We start from the raw sequence: 24,242 nt of genomic DNA on the forward strand, positions 1-24,242 counted from the left end.
AGAAAAATTGTTATATTCAGTATCTTCAGTTTATTGTCATGATAAGAAATCACTTCTTCAGTGTGCCAAGTATTCAAGTGATAGTAACTTAATAATTACAAAATATTTAAATCTTTTAAACATAACTTTCAAACACAACAGTAATAAAATCATCAGAATAGTCGGTTCTCCTAATTATGAATTCTTTGTATGCTTGATATGGAAAATGTCGACTGTAGTTTCATGACAGTGTCTCAGGTCAAAATCACAGTAACCAATGGAAAATCGGCCCTGGAGACAAAACATGAAAATTATCTTTAAAATTATTTGTTAGCTTAAAATAAAATAAAATCTCACCATTTTTAGTACTTTTGATTTAAAGAGACAGTTGTGTGATGAATTGACCAAATTGTCTCAATCACCAATTTGGTGGTTGTCAGATTGCTCATGGTTATTTTTATTTTCTCCCCTCTTCTTTGCTATTCTTTCCTCCATTTATCATTTATAACCTTACTAATTTCTCCTTTATGCACTTGATGTGTCAGGTTGCTCAAATGATTTAGCTAAATACTCCAAATGAAACTAGGATGGTTGATGATTTGCAGAAACAGTTATTTTGGATTTTTAAAAAATTATCAACATACCCTTGGGTAAAAATTGATTAGTTACACAAAATCAAATACAAGATATAATTTGTATACTGAGTATCCAGGAAAATAGGTTGGGAAATCTTTGATTTGCATATATCTCTGAATATTGGAAGATGTATCTGACAGAAGTCAGGTCTTGGATGTACAAGGGATATTGTTCAATTTCACCTTTGTTGGATTGTATATACTTTGCATATTACATCATATCTTTCATGAAAAAACTAAGTACTGCCTTTTCAATGTACTTTGAAATTTGTTACCACGGGCGGCTGTGGAGGCCATGTCATATTTAAGGCAGAGGTTGATAGGTTTTTGATTGGACATGGCATCAAAGGTTATGGGGAGTGGGGCTGAGGAGGTGGGGGGGGGGGAGGAAAAAAGATCAGCCATGATTGAATGGTGGAGCAGACTCAATGGGCCAAATGGCCCAATTCTGCTCCTATGTCTTATGGAAATAAGGCAGGTTATTGGAAGACACAAGAGGCTGCAAATGATGGAATCCGGAGCAAAAAATGATAAATTGCTGGAAGAACTCAGCAGGTCAGCAGCACCTGTGGAGACAAAGGAATGTTTCATGTTTCAGGTCAAGACAGAATGTAGAGGGAAGAAAGCCAATATATAGAATTGAGGAAGGGTGAAACAGATTAGTAGCTGATAGATGGAAACAAATGTGGGGTGGATGATGGGCTGGGTAACAACAAGAGGCTGCTAGGTGATAAGTGGAAACACAAATAAAGAAAATTTTAAGAAGGTGGAGCCAGATGAGGGAGAAAAGAGTAGAGACAGAGGCTGGTAGGCAATAAGCAGAAACATAAATAAAGAAAAGGAAGAAAATTGTAAACAGAGGGAGCCAGGTGAGGGAGGGAAGAATAGAGGCTATAGGTAATAAGTGTAACCAGATAAGGGAGGTATGAGCAGATGGCACCAGACTGAGTGGGCTGGGGTTGGGGGGGAAGAAAGGTGAATGACAGGAAAAGTGAACCAAGGAAGAAGAAACCCATAGAGGTATGTGGATGATGAGCAGATGGACAGAGTGATTAATCTTGGTAATGAGGGTGGAGATGGTGGTGGTGGGGATAAACTCTACTGTAGTTGGATTGGTGGCTGCATAAAAAGCACAGGGAATTTGTTAAATGAAATGTTCAAACTATTGGGCTGTCTGTCTACCTCAACCTTTCCTTTCCCCTCAAGCATCTGGTTCTGTTATCCATCATCCCTCTATTGCCTAGTTCCACCTATCACCTACCAGCCTCTGTTTCAACAATCCCCACTCCCTCTCTTAGCTGTCTCTCCCCATCACCCCCGGCCCTGAAATCTCATTTTATATGTCACCTACCAGCCTTTGCCTTACCCTTCCCTTTTACTTCTATACACCAGCTGTCTTCACTCTACACTCAGTCCTGATGGAGGGTCTTGACCCAAATTATCAACCACTCTTTTGCCTTCACAGATACAGTCAAACCTGCTGACTTCTAACAGTTTATATTTTACTTAGGTTGCCTATTAATTCTCCACAACATGCTTGCTTAGTACATCAGAATAATGGAGAAAGAACATGCAATAAACAGAGCTTCACATTAGAATGGAATATTGTTATTGGCACTGAATCAGCCAACCCATAAGGAAGCGACTTAAATTGCAATCAGACAGCAACTTTAGTGGAACCAAATTTGTATCAACCACCAGCAAAATTGATGAGAAAGATGTTCCAAAACAAATGTTTAAATTAACCCATGAAAGTAATAGGATGGAAGCAACTGATCTTAAGGTTAACTAGATTACAAAAGTCAGTTACTGTAAAATATATTCCTCACACTCAAATGCCAGGGAGTTATGACACATTCTGGGACATACTAAACATTTTGCAATAAAAAAAATAATGGCGAAAGAGATTGTTTAATTTTTAAATGTTTGTTCTATGCCTAAAAAGCTTTGAAATACATCGTAATTAATTTAGAAATAAAACATTTTATAAATAAAATTTGAAGTAGATATATTCTTTCATGCTGCCAGAGATCCTTGCCTTTCAGGTGTGCTTCTTGATAATTCTGGATTTATTTCTTATCTCCCTTACTAAATGCTTCTGACCATTACCTGATCTGCCTCCTTTAATGTCTTGTTCATAACCTGCATCAAGGTACAACTGAAAAGTAAGGTTTCTCCCAGTCAATCATGGGATACAAGTCAACTAATCATATCACAAGGAATTAGAAATAAGGACTTCACTATGCAGAGAAAGCAGAGTCGCTTTCCATGAAGTCTGCTTTCTTGCTGAAATAAAAGACATAATTTTACCCTATGGCTGCATTGGCATCATGGGAAAAATGGGCACATTATAGAAGAATAGAAGTTTGTCCAGTTCAACAGCGGACAATCTTATGCATAAGCTAAACACGTTCCGTACTGACATTTGCATATTAATTAGCTTATCTTTCCCTGCACTGTCCATTCCATTTCTATTATGTGTTATTTGTTCAGGGTAAATCTGTCCTGGTATCATTGATGCTTTGATCAGGATTCAAAACTCCAACGTGATTCATTAGGGTGGATCATGCTTAACCCCACCTTTGAGTTGGTCTTCCCCATGCTAGTCCCATGATTTGTGGTAATGTGGTTACTAGTGCACAGCAGGCATTAGAAACTAAGGGTAGTGTTCCCAGTGCCCCCCCACCCCCGTGATTGTTATTTGCTGGTATTCTACACTCCTGTTGGCTAACCATCAGCATGATCCTGCCTGTCTGTCTACATCATCCCCATTGCTGTTTACCTCCCTGTTTGAACTCGTACCCCAAGTCTCATTCTGAATAAAGTCTCATCCTAAACAATACTCTCTTTTTTTGTAAATGTAGTTATCTCTTCTCAAATAATACAGTGCCATTATTTTGAAAGAATATTTGACACAGAACAGTAGCTCCTTGAATACATGCATGCAAAATGAAAATCTGGGACTGCAGTCCAAATAAATTCTGCAGGACGTGCTACAACTCCTTTTGATAAACCTGGTTTTGAAATCAGTGTTAGCATGAAGTTCCATTTCTCAACCACTAGTTGCTGCTAAAGGCAGAAAAAGAAATCAGGCTGTCAGCTATAAGTCAAATTTTAAAGAATGATAAATTTCTGCTAAATAGCTGACCCAAAATATGTAGAAATATGAGCATTCAGTTTAATTAAAAATTGTATTCTTTGATGGTCAGCCTTCCTTCAAGAAACAAACCTGTGTTTTTTTAAAGTAATCCAATCCTCTTCCGATCTTGATCATCCACCCATTGTTGAATCTAGCATGAATAAAAATATTACAATTACATACTTTTTATTTTAAAAAGGTTTTCTGAAGAGTAATTTAAAATGTATACTTAATGTTCTGGCACAAAGAACATCAAAACATTGATTATAAGAGATTTACTTTACATTTAGAAAATAAAATAGGAAACCTGTAAATATTCCAATCACATTCTGGAAGTTATTTTCTACAATTTATAATGTGGGATATATTACTTCCATTAGTCTACATTCATTTCACGTTAAAGGTTGATGAAGGGATTACGAAGATAGAAGCAATATGTCAATAACATCTAACTATTACCTTGTACAGAAATCTACTTAATGTAGAAAAACATAGCTAAAGTCCATGTATTAATATAATTAAATGCTATTACAGTACATATTGAACAGATTATATCAATACTGTGAGTGCAGCCCAGTAGTGTAGCAGTTAGCGTAACACTATTAAAGTGCCAGCTACGTGATGGGGGTTCAATTCCCATCGCTGTCTGTAAGGAGTTTCCTCTGTCTGCTCCAATTTCTTCCCACATTCCATAGACATACGAGTTGGGGTTAGTGAGTTTTGGGCATGTTATGTTGGTGCTAGATGCTCGATGACTTACAGTCTACCTTCAGCACATCTCAATTGCATTGGTCGTTGATGCAAACAACACATTTCACTATCTGTTTCTATGTACACATGACAAATAAAACTAATCTTTAACAAAGTAGTTTTAGTTTCCATAGCAAGCTTTTTCCAGAGGTTGGGTGAGACTAGAACTAGACGTCATAGATTAAGGGTGAAAGGGGAACATGAGGGGGAACTTCACTCCTGGAATGATCTTCCAGTGGAAGTGATGGACGCAGGTTCAGTAGAACGTTTAAGAGACATCTGGAGAGGTACATGAGTGGAAGGGAAATAGATGCTATGGTCCAGGTGCAGGTCAATGGGACGAGGCAGAATAACAGGTTGGCACGGACCGGAAGGGCCAGATGGTCTATTTCTGTGCTGTGGTACTCCACTGCTCTATAGGATGACCTGAAGAACCTCGTCTGCACCCAAGCACCTTGGTCGTTCTCCATTAGCGTAAAAACTGAAAATGCACAACAGACTGCCAGCATGTGTACAGAAAGAATAAAGTTAGCTCTTCAGTTTGATACCTTGAATGTTTTGCTTACATGTAATCAATCTAAAATGTTAACTCATTCTTATTCCCTGTTAGCTGCCTGCCCTGCTGTATGTTTTCCATAATTGTCTTTTGCTTCCTCTGTATTTTACTGTTCACTGAAGTGACCTGATGAGTGGTCTACACCAGGATTAACAGGAATTGTCAGTGTTCCTATTTTCCTGCTGTAACTGAGAATTAAAAGGATTTGGAATACAGTGGCAGTTGGGTGGTGGATATTAATTTTCTTATGTCTTCAAGAGAGCAGCTATTTTGTCTGATTGAATCAAAGATTGAATCATAGCGGTTAAGTGCTTGTAACACTCAAGGCAGTCTAAAATAGTTCAATAATGCAGGAAGACATTTGGATCATCAAATCTTCCTCACTTTTGAGCAAGCTGCTTACTTTCACTCTTCCTCTCTTGTATCAAACCCACAAATCTTTTTCCCTTGCTACCTAATTGTTTTAGGAAAGTCATTAATGAATCTAATTCCATTGCCTTTTAATCGAGTTCAATCCATTTATGATTTTAAGGTTCATTGTCCTTGTCATTCCAAAAGCTATACAAATGTGAATTCTTGTTTATAATGATGTAATGGCAGGATCAAATTTTAGTTCTTATTAGATAGATCTAGATCAATGTTATTAGCTTCTTTGGAGGCACAAATATTAGGAAGGAATCTCCACTGTCTCAAAAAATTTTTTTTGCATTACTTATTTTAACTATTTAATAGAGAGATATATACACACATGTTGGCGCGTGGCCAAGTGGTTAAGGCGTTCGTCTAGTGATTCAAAGGTCGCTAGTTTGAGCCTTGGCTGAGGCAGCGTGTGTGTCCTTGAGCAAGGCACTTTACCACACATTGCTCTGTGACGACACCGGTGCCAAGCTGTATGGGTCCTAATGCCCTTCCCTTGGACAACATCGGTGGCGTGGAGAGGGGAGACTTGCAGCATGGACAACTGCTGGTCTTCCATACAACCTTGCCCAGGCCTGCGCCCTGGAAACCTTCCAAGACGTAAATCCATGGTCTCATGAGACTAACGGATGCCTATATATAATATATGCACATATATAACAAATAAATACAGAGAAAAACCAACTGAGTTACATTATATATCTCATTGTACTGCTGCTGTAAAGTTAACAAATTTCATGACATATGCAGATGATACTAAACCTGATTCTGATTCTAAAGAATACTGAGACCTATTAACAAGAGCAAAATAACACTAGGAGTGACAAAGTAAAATTTCAATTTCTTACAAAAAAAACTACAAATAATTTACCTGATTTCTCGATCATGTATTGACGAGGAATATTTTATCTCCAACATTATCTTGTAACTCTGCAATGACTGTTTTATTTCCTCAAGACCACTGGTCTGCTGCGAGTTATTACCATCCTAAAATTGAATAGATTAAATTAAAGAATATATATCATAATTATAGTTTAAAAAATCTGATACAAGTATTTTAGAAATAGCATTAACAATACTATATGTAAGATCCCAATAAATTAAGACTTGGAATCATAAAAATAAGTTAATAGTTATAATTTTGGCATCGCTTTAAAATATTTTTCCTCCTTTCTGTAATTTGTCCTTTTGTAGCATTCTTATTCCATAACTGTGGATATAAGAAATCTGCTCAAAGGTTCCAATTTATGCCCTTATAAAATTAGCCAATAGCTAATATACAAAAGAGGCAAAGGTAGCTTAGTTTCATATTAGTTATGCAAAAACAATGTTAAGTATTTTTAAAAATTATTTTCTGGCTTTCAGATAACTTAATGATTAGTTAAAGAGATGTTTGCCCCAGGGAGTGCACCTTGTGTGGTTAAAAGACAAGGTCTGTTCTTGGATCTAACAGGAGTGTAGCTCTGACCAAACGAAGTTAATCTCCACAGACAAGTCATTACTGCTGAAATTTTAACTTATTCCTTTGGAAATTTCTCCTTGATCAACATCACATTAAAACAGCTGAGGTTGTGAAGTACACGAAGTAGAAGTAAATCTGGAAAAGTGTGAATATAAACATCCCTTTCCACAAAAAGAAAGATACTTTCAAAGTAGAGTAAATGAATTGTAAAACCCCACACAGATACAGTTAGCACCTTTAATAATGTACCTGCAGCAATCTAGCTGTAGTTGTGTACTAAATTAATTACAAACTTGCAATGAAAACCATGGTTTCCTAGCCCTAACACAATGAATCGCTGTAAATTACGTACATCAAGTGAAGTCAGCAGATGGATAGTTTTCACACTGCAAGGTCCTTTTATAAGCATCTCACAGAATCTCAGGAAGTTGTACAGCTAAAAAATAAATGCCATGAAATGAGTATTGGTTATGTAGATTGTAAAGTTAAAATTGCATTAAGTTTAAAAGTAGTATACTTCAATTTCTTAGTTCTATTTTTGTCTGAACAAATTTGAATATTTGTAAAATATTTAGATTTGGATATTCAACAACCTGAATGGGACAAAATACAGAAATGGTGACCTTGTTTACAAATTAAGACAAAACTTGCAAGGCAACAAGATGTTTTAATGATACACTAGGGTGATTGTCACCTGATGAACATGCCTGATGTACGGATCTTCTACCCAGACCTCAGTAACAAAAGAATCCAGATATGGTTTGAACAACTTTTCGTAACTAAATCCAGTAGCATCTTCTGGAATTTTGATCTGCTCATGATATTTTCCTTCTAAAATACAGAAAGGTAGTACAAGATTATATAAACACAATTTTTATCATCTTTTAGGCATGTTTTAGATTTATATTTAATGAACTAGCATATTTTAACTTCCAAATAAAAAATTCTGCAATAATGAAAATTTAAAATTCAGTATTAAGTGTAAATATGAAACCACAGAAACATGGGAGTTTCACTTTAACAAGGAGCTTGAAGGCTTGGAATTTATTTATTATTAATTAACAGTGCGGAATAGCTTTCTCTGGCACTTCAAGCTGTGCTGTCCAGCAATTCCAATTTAATTGGAGACTAATCACAGGACAATTTTCTAACTGGGCTGTCTTGGGACTGGAGGAGGAAACCAGAGGACCTGGAGAAAGCCCACACATTCCACAAGGAAGACGTATAGACTTCTCACAGATGATGTTGGAATTAAACTCCAACGAGCTGTATTAGCGTCACGCTAACCACTACATTACCGTGGCTACCTTATAATTTACAGTAAATATTCTGTACACAAAACAATTTCCATTTTCGTATCTGGATTAAAATTCTTTATAACAGTTTAAATTTTAAGATAAAATGATGTAGATGCTGTTAATCCACAGCAACACACACAAAATGCTGGAGAAGCAGCAAGTCAGGCAGCATCTATGGAAAGGAAAAACAGTCAATGTTTCAGGCTGAGACTGTCCATCAGGCTGGAATGGAAGGGGGAAGAAGTCAAATAAGAAGGTGGGGGAGGAGGGGATGCAGTGAGAAGCTGGGTTGTGATAGGTGGAAAAGGTAAAGTGCTGAAGAAGGAGGAATCTGATAGGAGAGGAGAGTGGACCATGGGAGAAAGGGAAGGAGGAGGTGCACCAGGGGGAAGTGATAGGGATGTGAGGAGAAGAGAAGAGGTAAGAGGGCAGTCAGAGTGGAGAATGGAAGAGGGGCAGGGGGAAAATTAACAGAAGTTAGAGAAATCAATATTCATGCTTTCAGGCTGGAAGCTACCAAGATGGAATGAGGTGTTACTCATCCAACCTGAGAGTAGCCTCATCATTGCAGTAGAGGGGGCCATGGACCATCATGTTAGAATTGAAATAGGGATTGGAATTAAAATGGTTGACCACCAGGAAATCTTGGTTGTTGTGGATGGAATGAAAATGCTTGACAAAGCAGTTTCCCACTCTACACTGGGTGTCATCGATGTACAGGAGGGTACATTAGGAGCACCAGATACAGTAAACTACCTCAAGAGATTTGCAGCTGAAGTGTTGTCTCTCCTGGAAGGACTGTTTCGGCCCTGAACGTAGGGAATGGAGGAGGTGAACGGACAAGTGAGCACTTCTCCTGCTTGCAGGGATAAGGGCTGGGAGGGAGAATAGTGGGGAGGGATGACTAAACTAGTGAATCATGGAGAAAAGGACTCCTATGGAAAGCAGAGAGTTGAGGGGAAGAGGAGTAAAGATATGTTCGGATGCTATTGAAGGTGGTGGAAGTTGCAGAGAATGAAGTGCTGGGTGGGGAGGCTCATCAGGTGGTAGAAAAGGACAAGAGAAAATCTATCACTGTTAATGCAGCGGGAAGGTGAGGTGAGGGTGGATGTCCGGGAAATGGAGGAGATGCAGGTGAGGGCAGCATCAATGGTGGATGACGAAAGAAAAAACCCTGTTCATTGATGAAGGAGGAAATCTCTGATGTTCTGGAAAGGAAATCTCATTCTGAGAACAAATGCAGTGGAGACGAAGGAATTGAGAAAAGGGAATGGCATTTTTACAGGCGACTGGGTAGGAAGAAGTATAGTCAAAAGACACCTGTGACGATCAGTAGATTTCTATGAGACAGTTTGTCCCTAGAAATGGAGGTAGACAGATTGAGAGAGGGGAGAGAGATTTTAGAAGCTGATCAAATGAATTTAAGGACGATGGAAGTTGGAGGCAAAGTTGATGAAATTGACGAGTTCAGCATGGGAGCATGAAGCAGCACCAATGCAGTTATCAGTGTAGCACAGAAACAGTTTGGGAGCATTACCGGTGAAGGCTGGGAACATGGACTGTTCCACATAGCCAATGAAAAGGCAGGGATAGCTGCGGCCCGTGTGGTTGCCTATGGCTATACCTTGGGTTTGGAGAAAGTGGGAGGAGCTGAAAGAGAAATCGTTGAGTGGGAGGACCAGTTCTGCCAGACAGAGGAGGGAGGTGCTGGATGGGTCCAGAGTTGATAAAGAAGTGGAGGGCTTTAAGGCCTTCTTGATGGGGGGCGGGGGGGTGAATAGAGGAGTATAGGGATTGGACATCCATAGTGAAAATGAGTCAATCAGGAACAGGGAATTGAAAGTTGTTGGAGAGATCGAGAATGTGTGAAATGTAATGGATGCAGCTGTATATGGGAAGGGACTGAAGGGGATAAAATGGAGTCAAGATGTACAGACACAAATTCAGAATTTATTCCTTTCCATAGGTGCTGCCTGACTTGCTGAGTTTCTCCAGCATTTTGTGTGTGTTAATTTTTAAGATGATTACTTTTGAATTATTCACGAGAAAAACATGTCCAAACTAAACTGCACAGAGCCAACCTTTTATGACAATTAACCATACCCTTGTTTGAAGATGCAGTAGTTTTTAAATCAGGAAGAAATCTGTTTTTTCAAAATCTTATGGTAGTTTGCCTCCCTGGTGCCAGGGTCCGGGATATTTCTGATCGTGTCCAAGATATCCTGAAGTGGGAGGGTGAGGAGCCAGAGGTCGTGGTACATATAGATACCAAAGACATAGGTAGGAAAAGGGATGAGGTCCTGAAAGGAGAATATAGGGAGCTAGGAAGGGAGTTGAGAAAAGGGACCGCAAAGGTAGTAATCTCGGGATTACTGCCTGTGCCACGCGACAGTGAGAGTAGGAATGCGATGAGGTGGAGGATAAATGCGTGGCTGAGGGATTGGAGCAGGGGGCAGGGATTCAAGTTTTTGGATCATTGGGACCTCTTTTGGCGCAGGTGTGACCTGTACAAAAAGGACGGGTTACACTTGAATCCTTGGGGGACCAATATCCTGGCAGGGAGATTAGCGGGGGCTACTGAGGTGACTTTAAACTAGAATGGTTGGGGGGTGGGAATCAAATTAAAGAGGCTAGGCGTGAGGAGGTTAGTTCACGACAGAGGGATGGGAACCAGTGTAGGGAGACAGAGGGGTGTAAAGTGAGGGTAGAAGCAAAAAGTACAAAGGAGAAAAGTAAAAGTGGCAGGCCGACAAATCCAGGGCAAGCATTAAAAAGGGCCACTTTTCAACATAATTGTATAAGGGCTAAGAGAGTTGTAAAAGAGCGCCTGAAGGCTTTATGTGTCAATGCAAGGAGCATTCGTAATAAGGTGGATGAATTGAAAGTGCAGATTGTTATTAATGATTATGATATAGTTGGGAACACAGAGACATGGCTCCAGGGTGACCAGGGATGGGAGCTCAACGTTCAGGATATTCAATATTCAGGAGGGATAGACATGAAGGAAGGGGAGGTGGGGTGGCGTTGCTGGTTAAAGAAGAGATTAACGCAATAGAAAGGAAAGACATAAGCCGGGAAGATGTGGAATCGATATGGGTAGAGCTGCGTAACACTAAGGGGCAGAAGACGCTGGTGGGAGTTGTGTACAGGCCACCTAACAGTAGTAGTGAGGTCGGAGATGGTATTAAACAGGAAATTAGAAATGTGTGCAATAAAGGAACAGCAGTTATAATGGGTGACTTCAATCTACATGTAGACTGGGTGAAGCAAATTGGTAAAGGTGCTGAGGAAGAGGATTTCTTGGAATGTATGTGGGATGGTTTTTTGAACCAACATGTCGAGGAACCAACTAGAGAGCAGGCTATTCTGGACTGGATTTTGAGCAATGAGGAAGGGTTAATTAGCAATCTTGTCGTGAGAGGCCCCTTGGGTAAGAGTGACCATAATATGGTGGAATTCTTCATTAAGATGGAAAGTGACATAGTTAATTCAGAAACAAAGGTTCTGAACTTAAAGAGGGGTAACTTTGAAGGTATGAGACGTGAATTAGCTAAGATAGACTGGCAAATGACACTTAAAGGATTGACGGTGGATATGCAATGGCAAGCATTTAAAGGTTGCATGGATGAACTACAACAATTGTTCATCCCAGTTTGGCAAAAGAATAAATCAAGGAAGGTAGTGCACCCGTGGCTGACAAGAGAAATTAGGGATAGTATCAATTCCAAAGAAGAAGCATACAAATTAGCCAGAGAAAGTGGCTCACCTGAGGACTGGGAGAAATTCAGAGTTCAGCAGAGGAGGACAAAGGGCTTAATTAGGAAGGGGAAAAAAGATTATGAGAGAAAACTGGCAGGGAACATAAAAACGGACTGTAAAAGCTTTTATAGATATGTAAAAAGGAAAAGACTGGTAAAGACAAATGTAGGTCCCCTGCAGACAGAAACAGGTGAATTGATTATGGGGAGCAAGGACATGGCAGACCAATTGAATAATTACTTTGGTTCTGTCTTCACTAAGGAGGACATAAATAATTTTCCAGAAATAGTAAGGGACAGAGGGTCCAGTGAGATGGAGGAACTGAGCGAAATACATGTTAGTAGGGAAGTGGTGTTAGGTAAATTGAAGGGATTGAAGGCAGATAAATCCCCAGGGCCAGATGGTCTGCATCCCAGAGTGCTTAAGGAAGTAGCCCAAGAAATAGTGGATGCATTAGTGATAATTTTTCAAAACTCGTTAGATTCTGGACTAGTTCCTGAGGATTGGAGGGTGGCTAATGCAACCCCACTTTTTAAAAAAGGAGGGAGAGAGAAACCGGGGAATTATAGACCGGTTAGCCTAACGTCGGTGGTGGGGAAACTGCTGGAGTCAGTTATCAAGGATGTGATAACAGCACATTTGGAAAGTGGTGAAATGATCGGACAAAGTCAGCATGGATTTGTGAAAGGAAAATCATGTCTGACGAATCTCATAGAATTTTTTGAGGATGTAACTAGTAGAGTGGATAGGGGAGAACCAGTGGATGTGGTATCTTTGGATTTTCAAAAGGCTTTTGACAAGGTCCCACACAGGAGATTAGTGTGCAAACTTAAAGCACACGGTATTGGGGGTAAGGTATTGGTGTGGGTGGAGAATTGGTTAGCAGACAGGAAGCAAAGAATGGGAATAAACGGGACCTTTTCAGAATGGCAGGCGGTGACTAGTGGGGTACCGCAAGGCTCAGTGCTGGGACCCCAGTTGTTTACAATATATATTAATGACTTGGATGAGGGAATTAAATGCAGCATCTCCAAGTTTGCGGATGACACAAAGCTGGGTGGCAGTGTTAGCTGTGAGGAGGATGCTAAGAGGATGCAGGGTGACTTGGATAGGTTGGGTGAGTGGGCAAATTCATGGCAGATGCAATTTAATGTGGATAAATGTGAAGTTATCCACTTTGGTGGCAAAAACATGAAAACAGATTATTATCTGAATGGTGGCCGATTAGGAAAAGGGGAGGTGCAACGAGACCTGGGTGTCATTATACACCAGTCATTGAAAGTGGGCATGCAGGTACAGCAGGCGGTGAAAAAGGCGAATGGTATGCTGGCATTTATAGCGAGAGGATTCGAGTACAGGAGCAGGGAGGTACTACTGCAGTTGTACAAGGCCTTGGTGAGACCACACCTGGAGTATTGTGTGCAGTTTTGGTCCCCTAATCTGAGGAAAGACATCTTTGCCATAGAGGGAGTACAAAGAAGGTTCACCAGATTGATTCCTGGAATGGCAGGACTTTCATATGAAGAAAGACTGGATGAACTGGGCTTGTACTCGTTGGAATTTAGAAGATTGAGGGGGGATCTGATTGAAACGTATAAGATCCTAAAGGGATTGGACAGGCTAGATGCAGGAAGATTGTTCCCGATGTTGGGGAAGTCCAGAACGAGGGGTCACAGTTTGAGGATAGAGGGGAAGCCTTTTAGGACCGAGATTAGGAAAAACTTCTTCACACAGAGAGTGGTGAATCTGTGGAATTCTCTGCCACAGGAGACAGTTGAGGCCAGTTCATTGGCTATATTTAAGAGGGAGTTAGATATGGCCCTTGTGGCTACGGGGGTCAGGGGGTATGGAGGGAAGGCTGGGGCGGGGTTCTGAGTTGGATGATCAGCCATGATCATAATAAATGGCGGTGCAGGCTCGAAGGGCCGAATGGCCTACTCCTGCACCTATTTTCTATGTTTCTATGTAACAAAGCTACCATTTCACGAGGTAATTTTACTGAAAAAGACATCATCAAGAACCGCTACTGAATATTTAGAGAATACTACAATAGCAGTTTCTGAACTTTATTTCAGATTTTAAAAACATTCTGGAAATTAAAATGAAATACAAAGCTGATGCATTGGCATTAAAAAAAATGTATTAATATTCTGTAGAAAAGGAAGTCTGTCCCATTAATTGGTCTGGACTGGGTACAATTGCATTCCGTTCTGTGCTTGGCTATTAAGTAGCCACAAATGTCGACTAAAGCCTTTACTCCATTTTAAACAAACAGCTAGAAATATTTTTCTCGTTGTTTCTCACATTAAATTGTATTTCCACTGGTATGAAGATTCAGGAGATCGCATTCTCTTTGAAAAATGTGACTGAATGGGAAAGAAGAAGGATTTGGGGTACAGGTGCAAAGATCAATAAAACTGTGATGCAGCTTAATTTTAGTGCAATCCTTTTAAATAAAAGCACCAAGTTCATTCCCATTGTGTAGGATGGAAAAGTAAAAGTTGTGTGAAACTTACATTGCCCCATTAAGTATATTGTATAGAGTACTGTCACAGGACTTGGAGAGCAAGAACATGTTACAACGTGAGTAGGGTTGCCACTTACTATATAATCCACGGTAATGTGAAGCAGTCTATCACTTTATGCAGATCCAAACTGACCACCCAACATATTCTGTCTCAGCTGATAAAGGCAAATATTTCAAGTTACTGCCTTAAACGCTCTAATTCTCACCTAACTGGTGAAAGTAAAATTTACTGCACTATGACTTTGATACAGGATGCCAATTTTTCATAGAAGGAACAGAGATTAAGTGGTAGTGACTGGGAAAACCCAAACAGCATCACTCATCATATTTTAAAACTACCAGCATAAGCACACAAAGTGCTTTAAAGTAAGAAGCCATTTACTTCAAACTGAACAATGAGAGTAAATAAAGATTTTGACAGTATTGCTTTGATAGACTGATGACCACTTTCTATGAATGTGAACCTCACTGCCACAGAGAGCAGGTGAGATAATTAACACAGATGCAGTCAGGAAGAAACTATTTAAATGTGTGAGTGGGTGGCATGGTAGTGTAGTGGTTAGCACAATGCTTTACAGTACGGGTGACCTGTGTTCAAATTCCCACCACTGCCTGTAAGGAGCTTGTATATTCTCCCCGTGACCATGTGGGTTTCCTCCAGTTGTTCTGGTTTCCTCCCACAGTCCAAAGATGTACCCATTGGTAGGTTAATTGGTCATTGTAAATTGTCCCGTGCTTTGGCTAGGATTAAATTGGGGGTTGCTGGGTGGAGTGGCTTGAAGGGATCAAAGGGCCTGTTCCACGCTGTAGCTCAGTAAATAAAATAAAGATTGCAAGAATATGATTTCATACGGGGGCAATAAAAGACTTGTGTAAAGCATGAATCTGTCACGAGCTAAATAGATTGCTTAATTGAGATAAATGCTTTAATTTCTTTGTCATATTCTGTATGGGCAAAACACAAGGAGGCTCCACCAAAATGTTTTGCTATTTTCTTTTGGGGGTGGGAGGGGAAGAAAACATAACATTGATCGGTAATACATCATTAAGGCTGTTGAAATATTGACACAACTGTACTACCTAATTCTGAAACACAATTCAGGTGGTTTATTTCTTTGAATCTTCTCGTGTTTTCCTCTCCCTTTCAAAAAATAAGCATTTGGAATAAGTAATCCATGCTACCATGTAATTCCAATGTTTCTGTGTGTAAGCCTATACTATTTTCTTAGCCCAGTGTATACATCAGCCAAGTTTAAGTTTATCATTGCTTTTCCAGCGCAGTGAACTGGAATGGAGAATTTGGTTGGTACTTTTCCACTCACCAGGGGATATTGTGATTGTATTTAGTCTGTTCCCAGATGAGATCTGTTAAATCAGCCCTTACCAGCAGTTGACTATTGGACTTTTCCTTTTCTGTATGACAATGTAACAGCTCAGACAACTGATTAACCATTCTATCTTTTTGAATTGATTAAGACAAAAAAATGTATTCAAAGATTACATCTGGCATGAAAAAATACGTCAAATGTGGGACTTACAACAATGACTGCAAAAATAGTTACTTTCTTTGAGGTAATTCAGCTGTTCTTTAATTTTTTCTGCTCGATCCATGTAGTCTGTTACCTTCTTTCGATAATGGACTTTTTTTGCTTCATCTTTTGTAGCTATTAAAACAAACAAATTAGTCCGGCAGTCATGACATAAGCCGTATGAGCAGTTTACATTCAGTTTCTATTCCTCTGTGATTTAAGTGGATGACTCATGCTTGCTTTTGGTTACATAGGTTTTACAACCCTTATTTATCTTACCCAGGTGTTCATCCATCATTGAAAATTGAAAGACGATTTGATTATATTGTCATATGATTGAGACCACTTTTACTTTAAACATTAGACCTTTCAATGTGGGGATCAGTGTTACCACCTGCTTGAAATGCATTGTGCATTCCTCTTTTAACCCAAGACATGTTGCAGTTAATTCTTCTGCTCCGGCTTAGTTGAGGCATGCTAACAAATTAGGGTTCAAGCCTTGTACTTCCAAGGCTAATATGCTTGTGAATCACATCCTATATAGATTTCATACATTAAACAATCAAAAAAGCAATTGTAAAACAATTGCAACAATTAAGGCAATAAGCATATAACACAATAAAGTGAACCCTTTGCATTATTTTTTAAAAAGTAATTTGGGGCATCACAGTAGTGGAGTGGTTAGCATAGTGCATTTATAGATCCTATTACATGCCCCACCAATTATATATTCGGTCTGTGTTGGTTGTTGACACAAATAATGCATTTCATTGTATGTTTCGATGGTTCAATGTACATGTGACAAATAGAAACATAGAAACATAGAAAATAGGTGCAGGAGTAGGCCATTCGGCCCTTCGAGCCTGCACCGCCATTTATTATGATCATGGCTGATCATCCAACTCAGAACCCAGCCTTCCCTCCATACCCCCTGACCCCTGTAGCCACAAGGGCCATATCTAACTTCCTTTTAAACATAGCTAATGAACTGGCCTCAACAGTTTGCTGTGGCAGAGAATTCCACAGATTCACCACTCTCTGTGTGAAGAAGTTTTTCCTAACCTCGGTCCTAAAAGGCTTCCCCTCTATCCTCAAACTGTGACCCCTCGTTCTAGACCTCCCCAACATCGGGAACAATCTTCCTGCATCTAGCCTGTCCAATCCCTTTAGGATCTTATACGTTTCAATCAGATCCCCCCTCAATCTTCTAAATTCCAACGAGTACAAGCCCAGTTCATCCAGTCTTTCTTCATATGAAAGACCTGCCATCCCAGGAATCAATCTGGTGAACCTTCTTTGTACTCCCTCTATGGCAAAGATGTCTTTCCTCAGATTAGGGGACCAAAACTGCACACAATACTCCAGGTGTGGTCTCACCAAGGCCTTGTACAACTGCAGTAGTACCTCCCTGCTCCTGTACTCGAATCCTCTCGCTATAAATGCCAGCATACCGTTCGCCTTTTTCACCGCCTGCTGTACCTGCATGCCCACTTTCAATGACTGGTGTATAATGACACCCAGGTCTCGTTGCACCTCCCCTTTTCCTAATCGGCCACCATTCAGATAATAATCTGTTTTCCTATTTTTGCCACCAAAGTGGATAACTTCACATTTATCCACATTAAATTGCATCTGCCATGAGTTTGCCCACTCACCCAACCTATCCAAGTCACCCTGCATCCTCTTAGCATCCTCCTCACTGCTAACACTGCCACCCAGCTTCGTGTCATCCGCAAACTTGGAGATGCTGCATTTAATTCCCTCATCCAAGTCATTAATATATATTGTAAACAACTGGGGTCCCAGCACTGAGCCTTGCGGTACCCCACTAGTCACCGCCTGCCATTCTGAAAAGGTCCCGTTTATTCCCACTCTTTGCTTCCTGTCTGCTAACCAATTCTCCACCCACACCAATACCTTACCCCCAATACCGTGTGCTTTAAGTTTGCACACTAATCTCCTATGTGGGACCTTGTCAAAAGCCTTTTGAAAATCCAAATATACCACATCCACTGGTTCTCCCCTATCCACTCTACTAGTTACATCCTCAAAAAATTCTATGAGATTCGTCAGACATGATTTTCCTTTCACAAATCCATGCTGACTTTGTCCGATCATTTCACCGCTTTCCAAATGTGCTGTTATCACATCCTTGATAACTGACTCCAGCAGTTTCCCCACCACCGACGTTAGGCTAACCGGCCTATAATTCCCCGGTTTCTCTCTCCCTCCTTTTTTAAAAAGTGGGGTTACATTAGCCACCCTCCAATCCTCAGGAACTAGTCCAGAATCTAACGAGTTTTGAAAAATTATCACTAATGCATCCACTATTTCTTGGGCCACTTCCTTAAGCACTCTGGGATGCAGACCATCTGGCCCTGGGGATTTATCTGCCTTCAATCCCTTCAATTTACCTAACACCACTTCCCTACTAACATGTATTTCGCTCAGTTCCTCCATCTCACTGGACCCTCTGTCCCTTACTATTTCTGGAAGATTATTTATGTCCTCCTTAGTGAAGACAGAACCAAAGTAATTATTCAATTGGTCTGCCATGTCCTTGCTCCCCATAATCAATTCACCTGTTTCTGTTTGCAGGGGACCTACATTTGTCTTTATCAGTCTTTTCCTTTTTACATATCTATAAAAGCTTTTACAGTCCGTTTTTATGTTCTCTGCCAGTTTTCTCTCATACTCTTTTTTCCCCTTCCTAATTAAGCCCTTTGTCCTCCTCTGCTGAACTCTGAATTTCTCCCAGTCCTCAGGTGAGCCACTTTCTCTGGCTAATTTGTATGCTACTTCTTTGGAATTGATACTATCCCTAATTTCTCTTGTCAGCCACGGGTGCACTACCTTCCTTGATTTATTCTTTTGCCAAACTGGGATGAACAATTGTTGTAGTTCATCCATGCAACCTTTAAATGCCTGCCATTGCATATCCACCGTCAATCCTTGAAGTGTCATTTGCCAGTCTATCTTAGCTAATTCATGTCTCATACCTTCAAAGTTACCCCTCTTTAAGTTCAGAACCTTTGTTTCTGAATTAACTACGTCACTCTCCATGTTAATGAAGAATTCCACCATATTATGGTCACTCTTACCCAAGGGGCCTCTCACGACAAGATCGCTAATTAACCCTTCCTCATTGCTCAAAACCCAGTCCAGAATAGCCTGCTCTCTAGTCGGTTCCTCGACATGTTGGTTCAAAAAACCATCCCGCATACATTCCAAGAAATCCTCTTCCTCAGCACCTTTACCAATTTGGTTCACCCAGTCTACATGTAGATTGAAGTCACCCATTATAACTGCTGTTCCTTTATTGCACACATTTCTAATTTCCTGTTTAATACCATCTCCGACCTCACTACTACTGTTAGGTGGCCTGTACACAACTCCCACCAGCGTCTTCTGCCCCTTAGTGTTACGCAGCTCTACCCATATCGATTCCACATCTTCCCGGCTTATGTCCTTCCTTTCTATTGCGTTAATCTCTTTTTTAACCAGCAACGCCACCCCACCTCCCCTTCCTTCGTGTCTATCCCTCCTGAATATTGAATATCCCTGAACGTTGAGCTCCCATCCCTGGTCACCCTGGAGCCATGTCTCTGTGATCCCAACTATATCATAATCATTAATAACAATCTGCACTTTCAATTCATCCACCTTATTACGAATGCTCCTTGCATTGACACATAAAGCCTTCAGGCACTCTTTTACAACTCTCTTAGCCCTTTTTAATGCTTGCCCTGGATTTGTCGGCCTGCCACTTTTACTTTTCCCCTTTGTACTTTTTGCTTCTACGCTCACTTTACACCCCTCTGTCTCTCTGCACTGGTTCCCATCCCTCTGTTGTGAACTAACCTCCTCACACCTAGCCGCTTTAATTTGATAAAACTAAATAAAACTAGTCTCTGATTTATTTTTCTACTTCTCAGTTGATACTCGTGTTTGGTTTATTTAGCTTGTGCAACAATAAGTATTTTCATAATTAATACTTACTTTAGTTCTGAAAAACATAAGAGCAGGAAAAGTACTTGCAGTTTTTTTTTTGGAAGTTCTAGAACTCATGATATTTCAGCAGAGCGAACTTTAGAGGCTTTACTACCTTTCAACACTTCCATAAGAAGATGGATGCCTTCCTGATAGCAAATCAATGCATCTTGCAAATGGGAATCATTGTCCAATTCAACAGCCCTCTTCAGCACTGTCACGGCTGAGTTCTCCATTCCTGTCAACATGCTCTGCGACATGGCAGCAGAATCTATAAATAACAGTTAACAAAAGCTTATAAAACATTCTTTAATGTAACTGCTGTATAAAAAAGCTAATTTGTATGACACTTGTACCATGGGTTTATATGCCTATGACAATGAATCTCAACTTGATTGGACAGTAGGAAACATCAACTGCTTTATCATTATAGATGTTGATATCAAAGGGTTGAAGGTACAAATGCAAGAGAGAATGTCATGCAAGAGGGTTTGGTCAAGGGAGGCAGAGGACTTCCCACAAGACGAAACCTAACATCATGAATGGCTGCGATGCTTCACTCCCAGATGAGCTCAATACCTTTTATGCACGCTTTGAAAGGGAGAATAAAAGTACTGTACACCGTTGCAAATCCCTGTAGCATCTGCTGACCCTATGATCTTTCTCTCAGAGGCAGACGGCAGAACTTCTTTCAAGAAGCGGAACCTTCGCAAGGTGTGAGGCCCAGATGGTGTACCTGGTAGGACACTGAAAACCTGTGCCAACCAGCTGGTGAGAGTGTTCAAAGACATCTCCAATCTCTCGCTGCTGCAGTTGGAGGTTCCCATTTACTTCAAAAGGGTGACAATCACATCAGAGCCCAAGAGGAGCAGGGTGAGCTGCCTCAATGATCATTGCCCAGTTGCGTTCGCATCTACTTTGATGATGTGATTTGAGAGGTTGGTCTTGGCCAGAATCAGCTCCTGCCTAAGCAATTACCTGGACCCGCTGCAATTTGCCTGTCACCACAATAGGTCCACAATGGATGCAGTCTCACTGGCTTTCCACTCAGCCTTGGAATCACCTGGACAATACTAATACTTGTGTCAAGCTGATGTTTACTGATTACACCTCAGTGCTCAACACCATCACACCCTCAGTTCTAATCAACAAGCTCCAAAATGTGGGCCTCTTTACCTCCCTCTGCAACTGGATCCTCGGCAGGAGACCATAGTTAGCATGGATCTGAAATAACATCTCCTCCTTGCTGACTGGTGCACCTCAAGGATTCATGCTTAATCCAAGTGTCTTCTCTCTTTCTATACCCATAACTGTGTGGCTAGGCACAGCTGAAGTGCCATCTATAAATTTGCTGTCAGAATTTCAGATGGTGACAAGGAGGCATACAGGAGTGAGATCGATCAGCTGGTTGAGTGGTGTCAAAACAACCTTGCACTCAATGTCAGTAAGACTAAAGAATTCATTATGGACATCAGAAAGAGGAAATAGAGTGAACACACTTTTCGGCAGATCAGAGGTGAATAAGGTGAGCAATTTCAAGTTCCTAGGTGTCAACATCTCTGACAGTCTATCCTGGGCCCAACATATTCATGTGATTACAGAGAAGGCATGGCAGTGGCTACATTTCATTACGAGTTTGAGGAGACTTGGTCTGCCACAAAAAGACTCTCGGAAATTTCTACTGATGCACCGTGGAGAGCATTCTGACTGGCTGCATCACCGTCTGGTATGGGGCGGCCACTGCCCAGGAACAGAAAAATCTGCAGAAAGTTGTAAACCATCATGGGCAATAGCCTTCCCAGCATCGGGGACACCTTCAAAACCCAATGCCTCAAAAAGGCAGTACTGCTCATTAAGGACCCCCATCACCCAGGACGCGTCCTCTTCCCATTGCTACGATCAAGGAGGCGGTACAGGAGCCTGAAGACACACACTCGAAGTTTCAGGAGCAGCTTCTTCCCCTCTGCCATGTACACCACCTCACCACTCTTTTGCTCTCCTTTTGCACTAATTTCATTTTTTATGTAACTACTGTAATTTATAGCTTTTTTATCATATATTGCAATGTACTGTTGCTGCAAAACAAATTTCATGACATATGCCAGAGATATTAAACCTGATTCAGATTCTGAGAATGATAATAAGTTAGGAAGAAAAATATGGGACCAAGAGGTAAAACAGGTTTCTCATCTGAAGATCTGCATCTAAAGTTGAACTCTGTTGAGTCAGGAAAGCATTTCAATTTTCCAAAGGTATAAGACCATAACACATAGGAGCAGAATTAGGCTATTCAGTCCTTCAAAGTCTGCACTACCTTTCAATTAAGGCTGTTTTTTTTTAAACCCCATTTTCGGTTCTTGGCCTTGGCCTCCACAGCCATTTTGTGGCAATGAATTTCATAGAATTGCCACTTTTCAGCTGAAAAACAATCCTCTTCATCTCAGTTTTAAAGGAAATTTCCTTTATTCTGAGGTTCTATCCTCAGGTCCAGACTCTTCCTACTAATGGAAACATCCTCTCCTTGTCCACACTATCCAGGCCTTTCAGAATCCAGTGGGTCCCTCTTCCCCTCCCCTCCCCCATCCTTATGAACTCCAATGAGGACAGGCTCAGACATTAAACACTATTAATGTTAAGCCTTTCATTCCTGAGATCAATTCTGTGAATCTCCATTGAACACTCTTCAAGGCCAGCATATCCTTTCTTAGATTATGGGGCTCACAGTTTTCCAAATGTGGTCTGATCAATGCCTTTTAAAGCCTCAGCTGTATATTCTTGCTTTTATATTCTAGTCCTCTCAAAATGAATGTCAACATTGCATTTGCAACCTTTACTACTGACACAATCTACAAGTGAACCTTGAGGTAATCCTAAACTAGCAATAATAGTCCCATTGCACCTCTGGTTTCTGAATTTTCTTCCTATTTTGAAAATAATGCCCAGTCTGTTGACCACTCTTCAGGTGCATTTAATCAGGAATTTGTAAAAGAGTTGTAAAACATGAGATACAGCATTTTCATTTTTCCAAGGAGAAGAATTTTACCTTTGGTTAAATTGACAAGTGCGATTTTTTTCCTTTCTTTTTCAATGGTCCAACGAAGAAACTGCCAGGCACGAGGGCTTCAGGACAGGTGGTGGCTGGAGCTCCAGGAATACAAGGAGTTGTATTTGGACCCTGAGAGGCAAAGCTGCATTTATCTTAAAAGTTAGTTTTGTTTCCCCGTCCACCATTAGGGCACGCGGGCAGTAATATCCGAGTCACATTGATGTTTGAGAGGGGATTTGAAGCAAACTGATGAACGAAGGTGGGGGGATGATATATGGAGTCATATTGGTACTTGATTTATACAGCCATGTAAAATATACATGACTGAGAATGTACTGCAATTCACCAAGTCTGCATTAAGCACGCTTTGTGGTCAGCACCATGATCCCACTCAAGTCCAGACTGAGTATCGGCGGTAAATTCGACGTATGTCAACTTCACAGTGAATGTTCAGAAGCAGGACCTTAAACTATATTCCTCTCTAGTCCATGAAACAGGCACAGTCCGTTATTCATTTTTTTTTATTTGTTGAAACAAACTGGTGAACTGGGGTGGGATGGGGGGTTAAAATAACAAAATAATGACTTGGATGAGGGAGGGATCAAGCGGTGGATGGGTTGCCTCTACCTTGACACTCCCAGTTTCCGTCATTATTTTAACCCTCATCTCCCCCAACTCTATTACTCCTCCTCACTCAGCTCCTAACGCTTACTAGCTCCTGTCCCATCTGGCCTCTCGCCTCTCTGTACTGGCCATCTCCCTCCTTCAGTCCGGATCAAGGATCTCCGCCGCTGGGTCCCTCCGGCAATTTGCTCTTTATCCTATAACTGTGTTGTAAAGTCTCTCTCCCTCTGGTCTTGTGCCTCTGCCCCGTTCACGTCCTTATTGTTCGTCCCTGCTTTGGTACTTACTGTAAATCCGGAACGCAGCAGTTGTTGTGGTTCGGAAGGCCGCTCGGACAAGTGCCTGCGCCGGCCGGCCTGCCGCTCTTGTTAAGAACCGTGCGAAATATGGCAATGTAATCGCATCGTAACACGGCAGTGAATCGGGGAAATCAAATATCAATTAGAATAGCTACAAAAACAATGGAACGCGGCATAACTGACAGTATCGATCAGCGACAACGCCAGGGAAGGGCGGGCGGGGCCGGGAGGC

At 40.8% G+C, this 24,242-nt stretch overlaps 1 protein-coding gene across 4 annotated transcripts; it reads right to left on the minus strand.

Annotated features, from left to right (window-relative positions):
* Positions 1-15: 15 nt before the first annotated feature.
* mitd1 (MIT, microtubule interacting and transport, domain containing 1) lies at positions 16-24,226 on the minus strand. Of its 4 annotated transcripts, none has more exons than XM_063053973.1 (9): positions 23,999-24,224; positions 23,085-23,216; positions 20,157-20,312; positions 16,085-16,186; positions 7,633-7,769; positions 7,291-7,374; positions 6,348-6,463; positions 3,844-3,904; positions 18-270 (listed from the first exon to the last, which is right to left on the minus strand). In XM_063053973.1, the coding sequence occupies exons 3-9, from the start codon at positions 20,299-20,301 to the stop codon at positions 175-177; spliced, it is 741 nt and encodes a 246-aa protein (XP_062910043.1). In that variant the 5' UTR covers positions 20,302-20,312; positions 23,085-23,216; positions 23,999-24,224; the 3' UTR covers positions 18-174. The 4 variants fall into 4 exon arrangements, with proteins under 4 accessions (XP_062910045.1, XP_062910046.1, XP_062910043.1 ...); XM_063053974.1 differs by having other exon boundaries at positions 23,085-23,229; XM_063053975.1 differs by lacking the exon at positions 23,085-23,216 and having other exon boundaries at positions 16-270; positions 23,999-24,226.
* Positions 24,227-24,242: the final 16 nt, after the last annotated feature.

Source organism: Mobula hypostoma, chromosome 7 (genome assembly GCF_963921235.1).
Source record: "Mobula hypostoma chromosome 7, sMobHyp1.1, whole genome shotgun sequence".
In the NCBI taxonomy this organism is placed as follows: Eukaryota; Metazoa; Chordata; class Chondrichthyes; order Myliobatiformes; family Myliobatidae; genus Mobula; species Mobula hypostoma.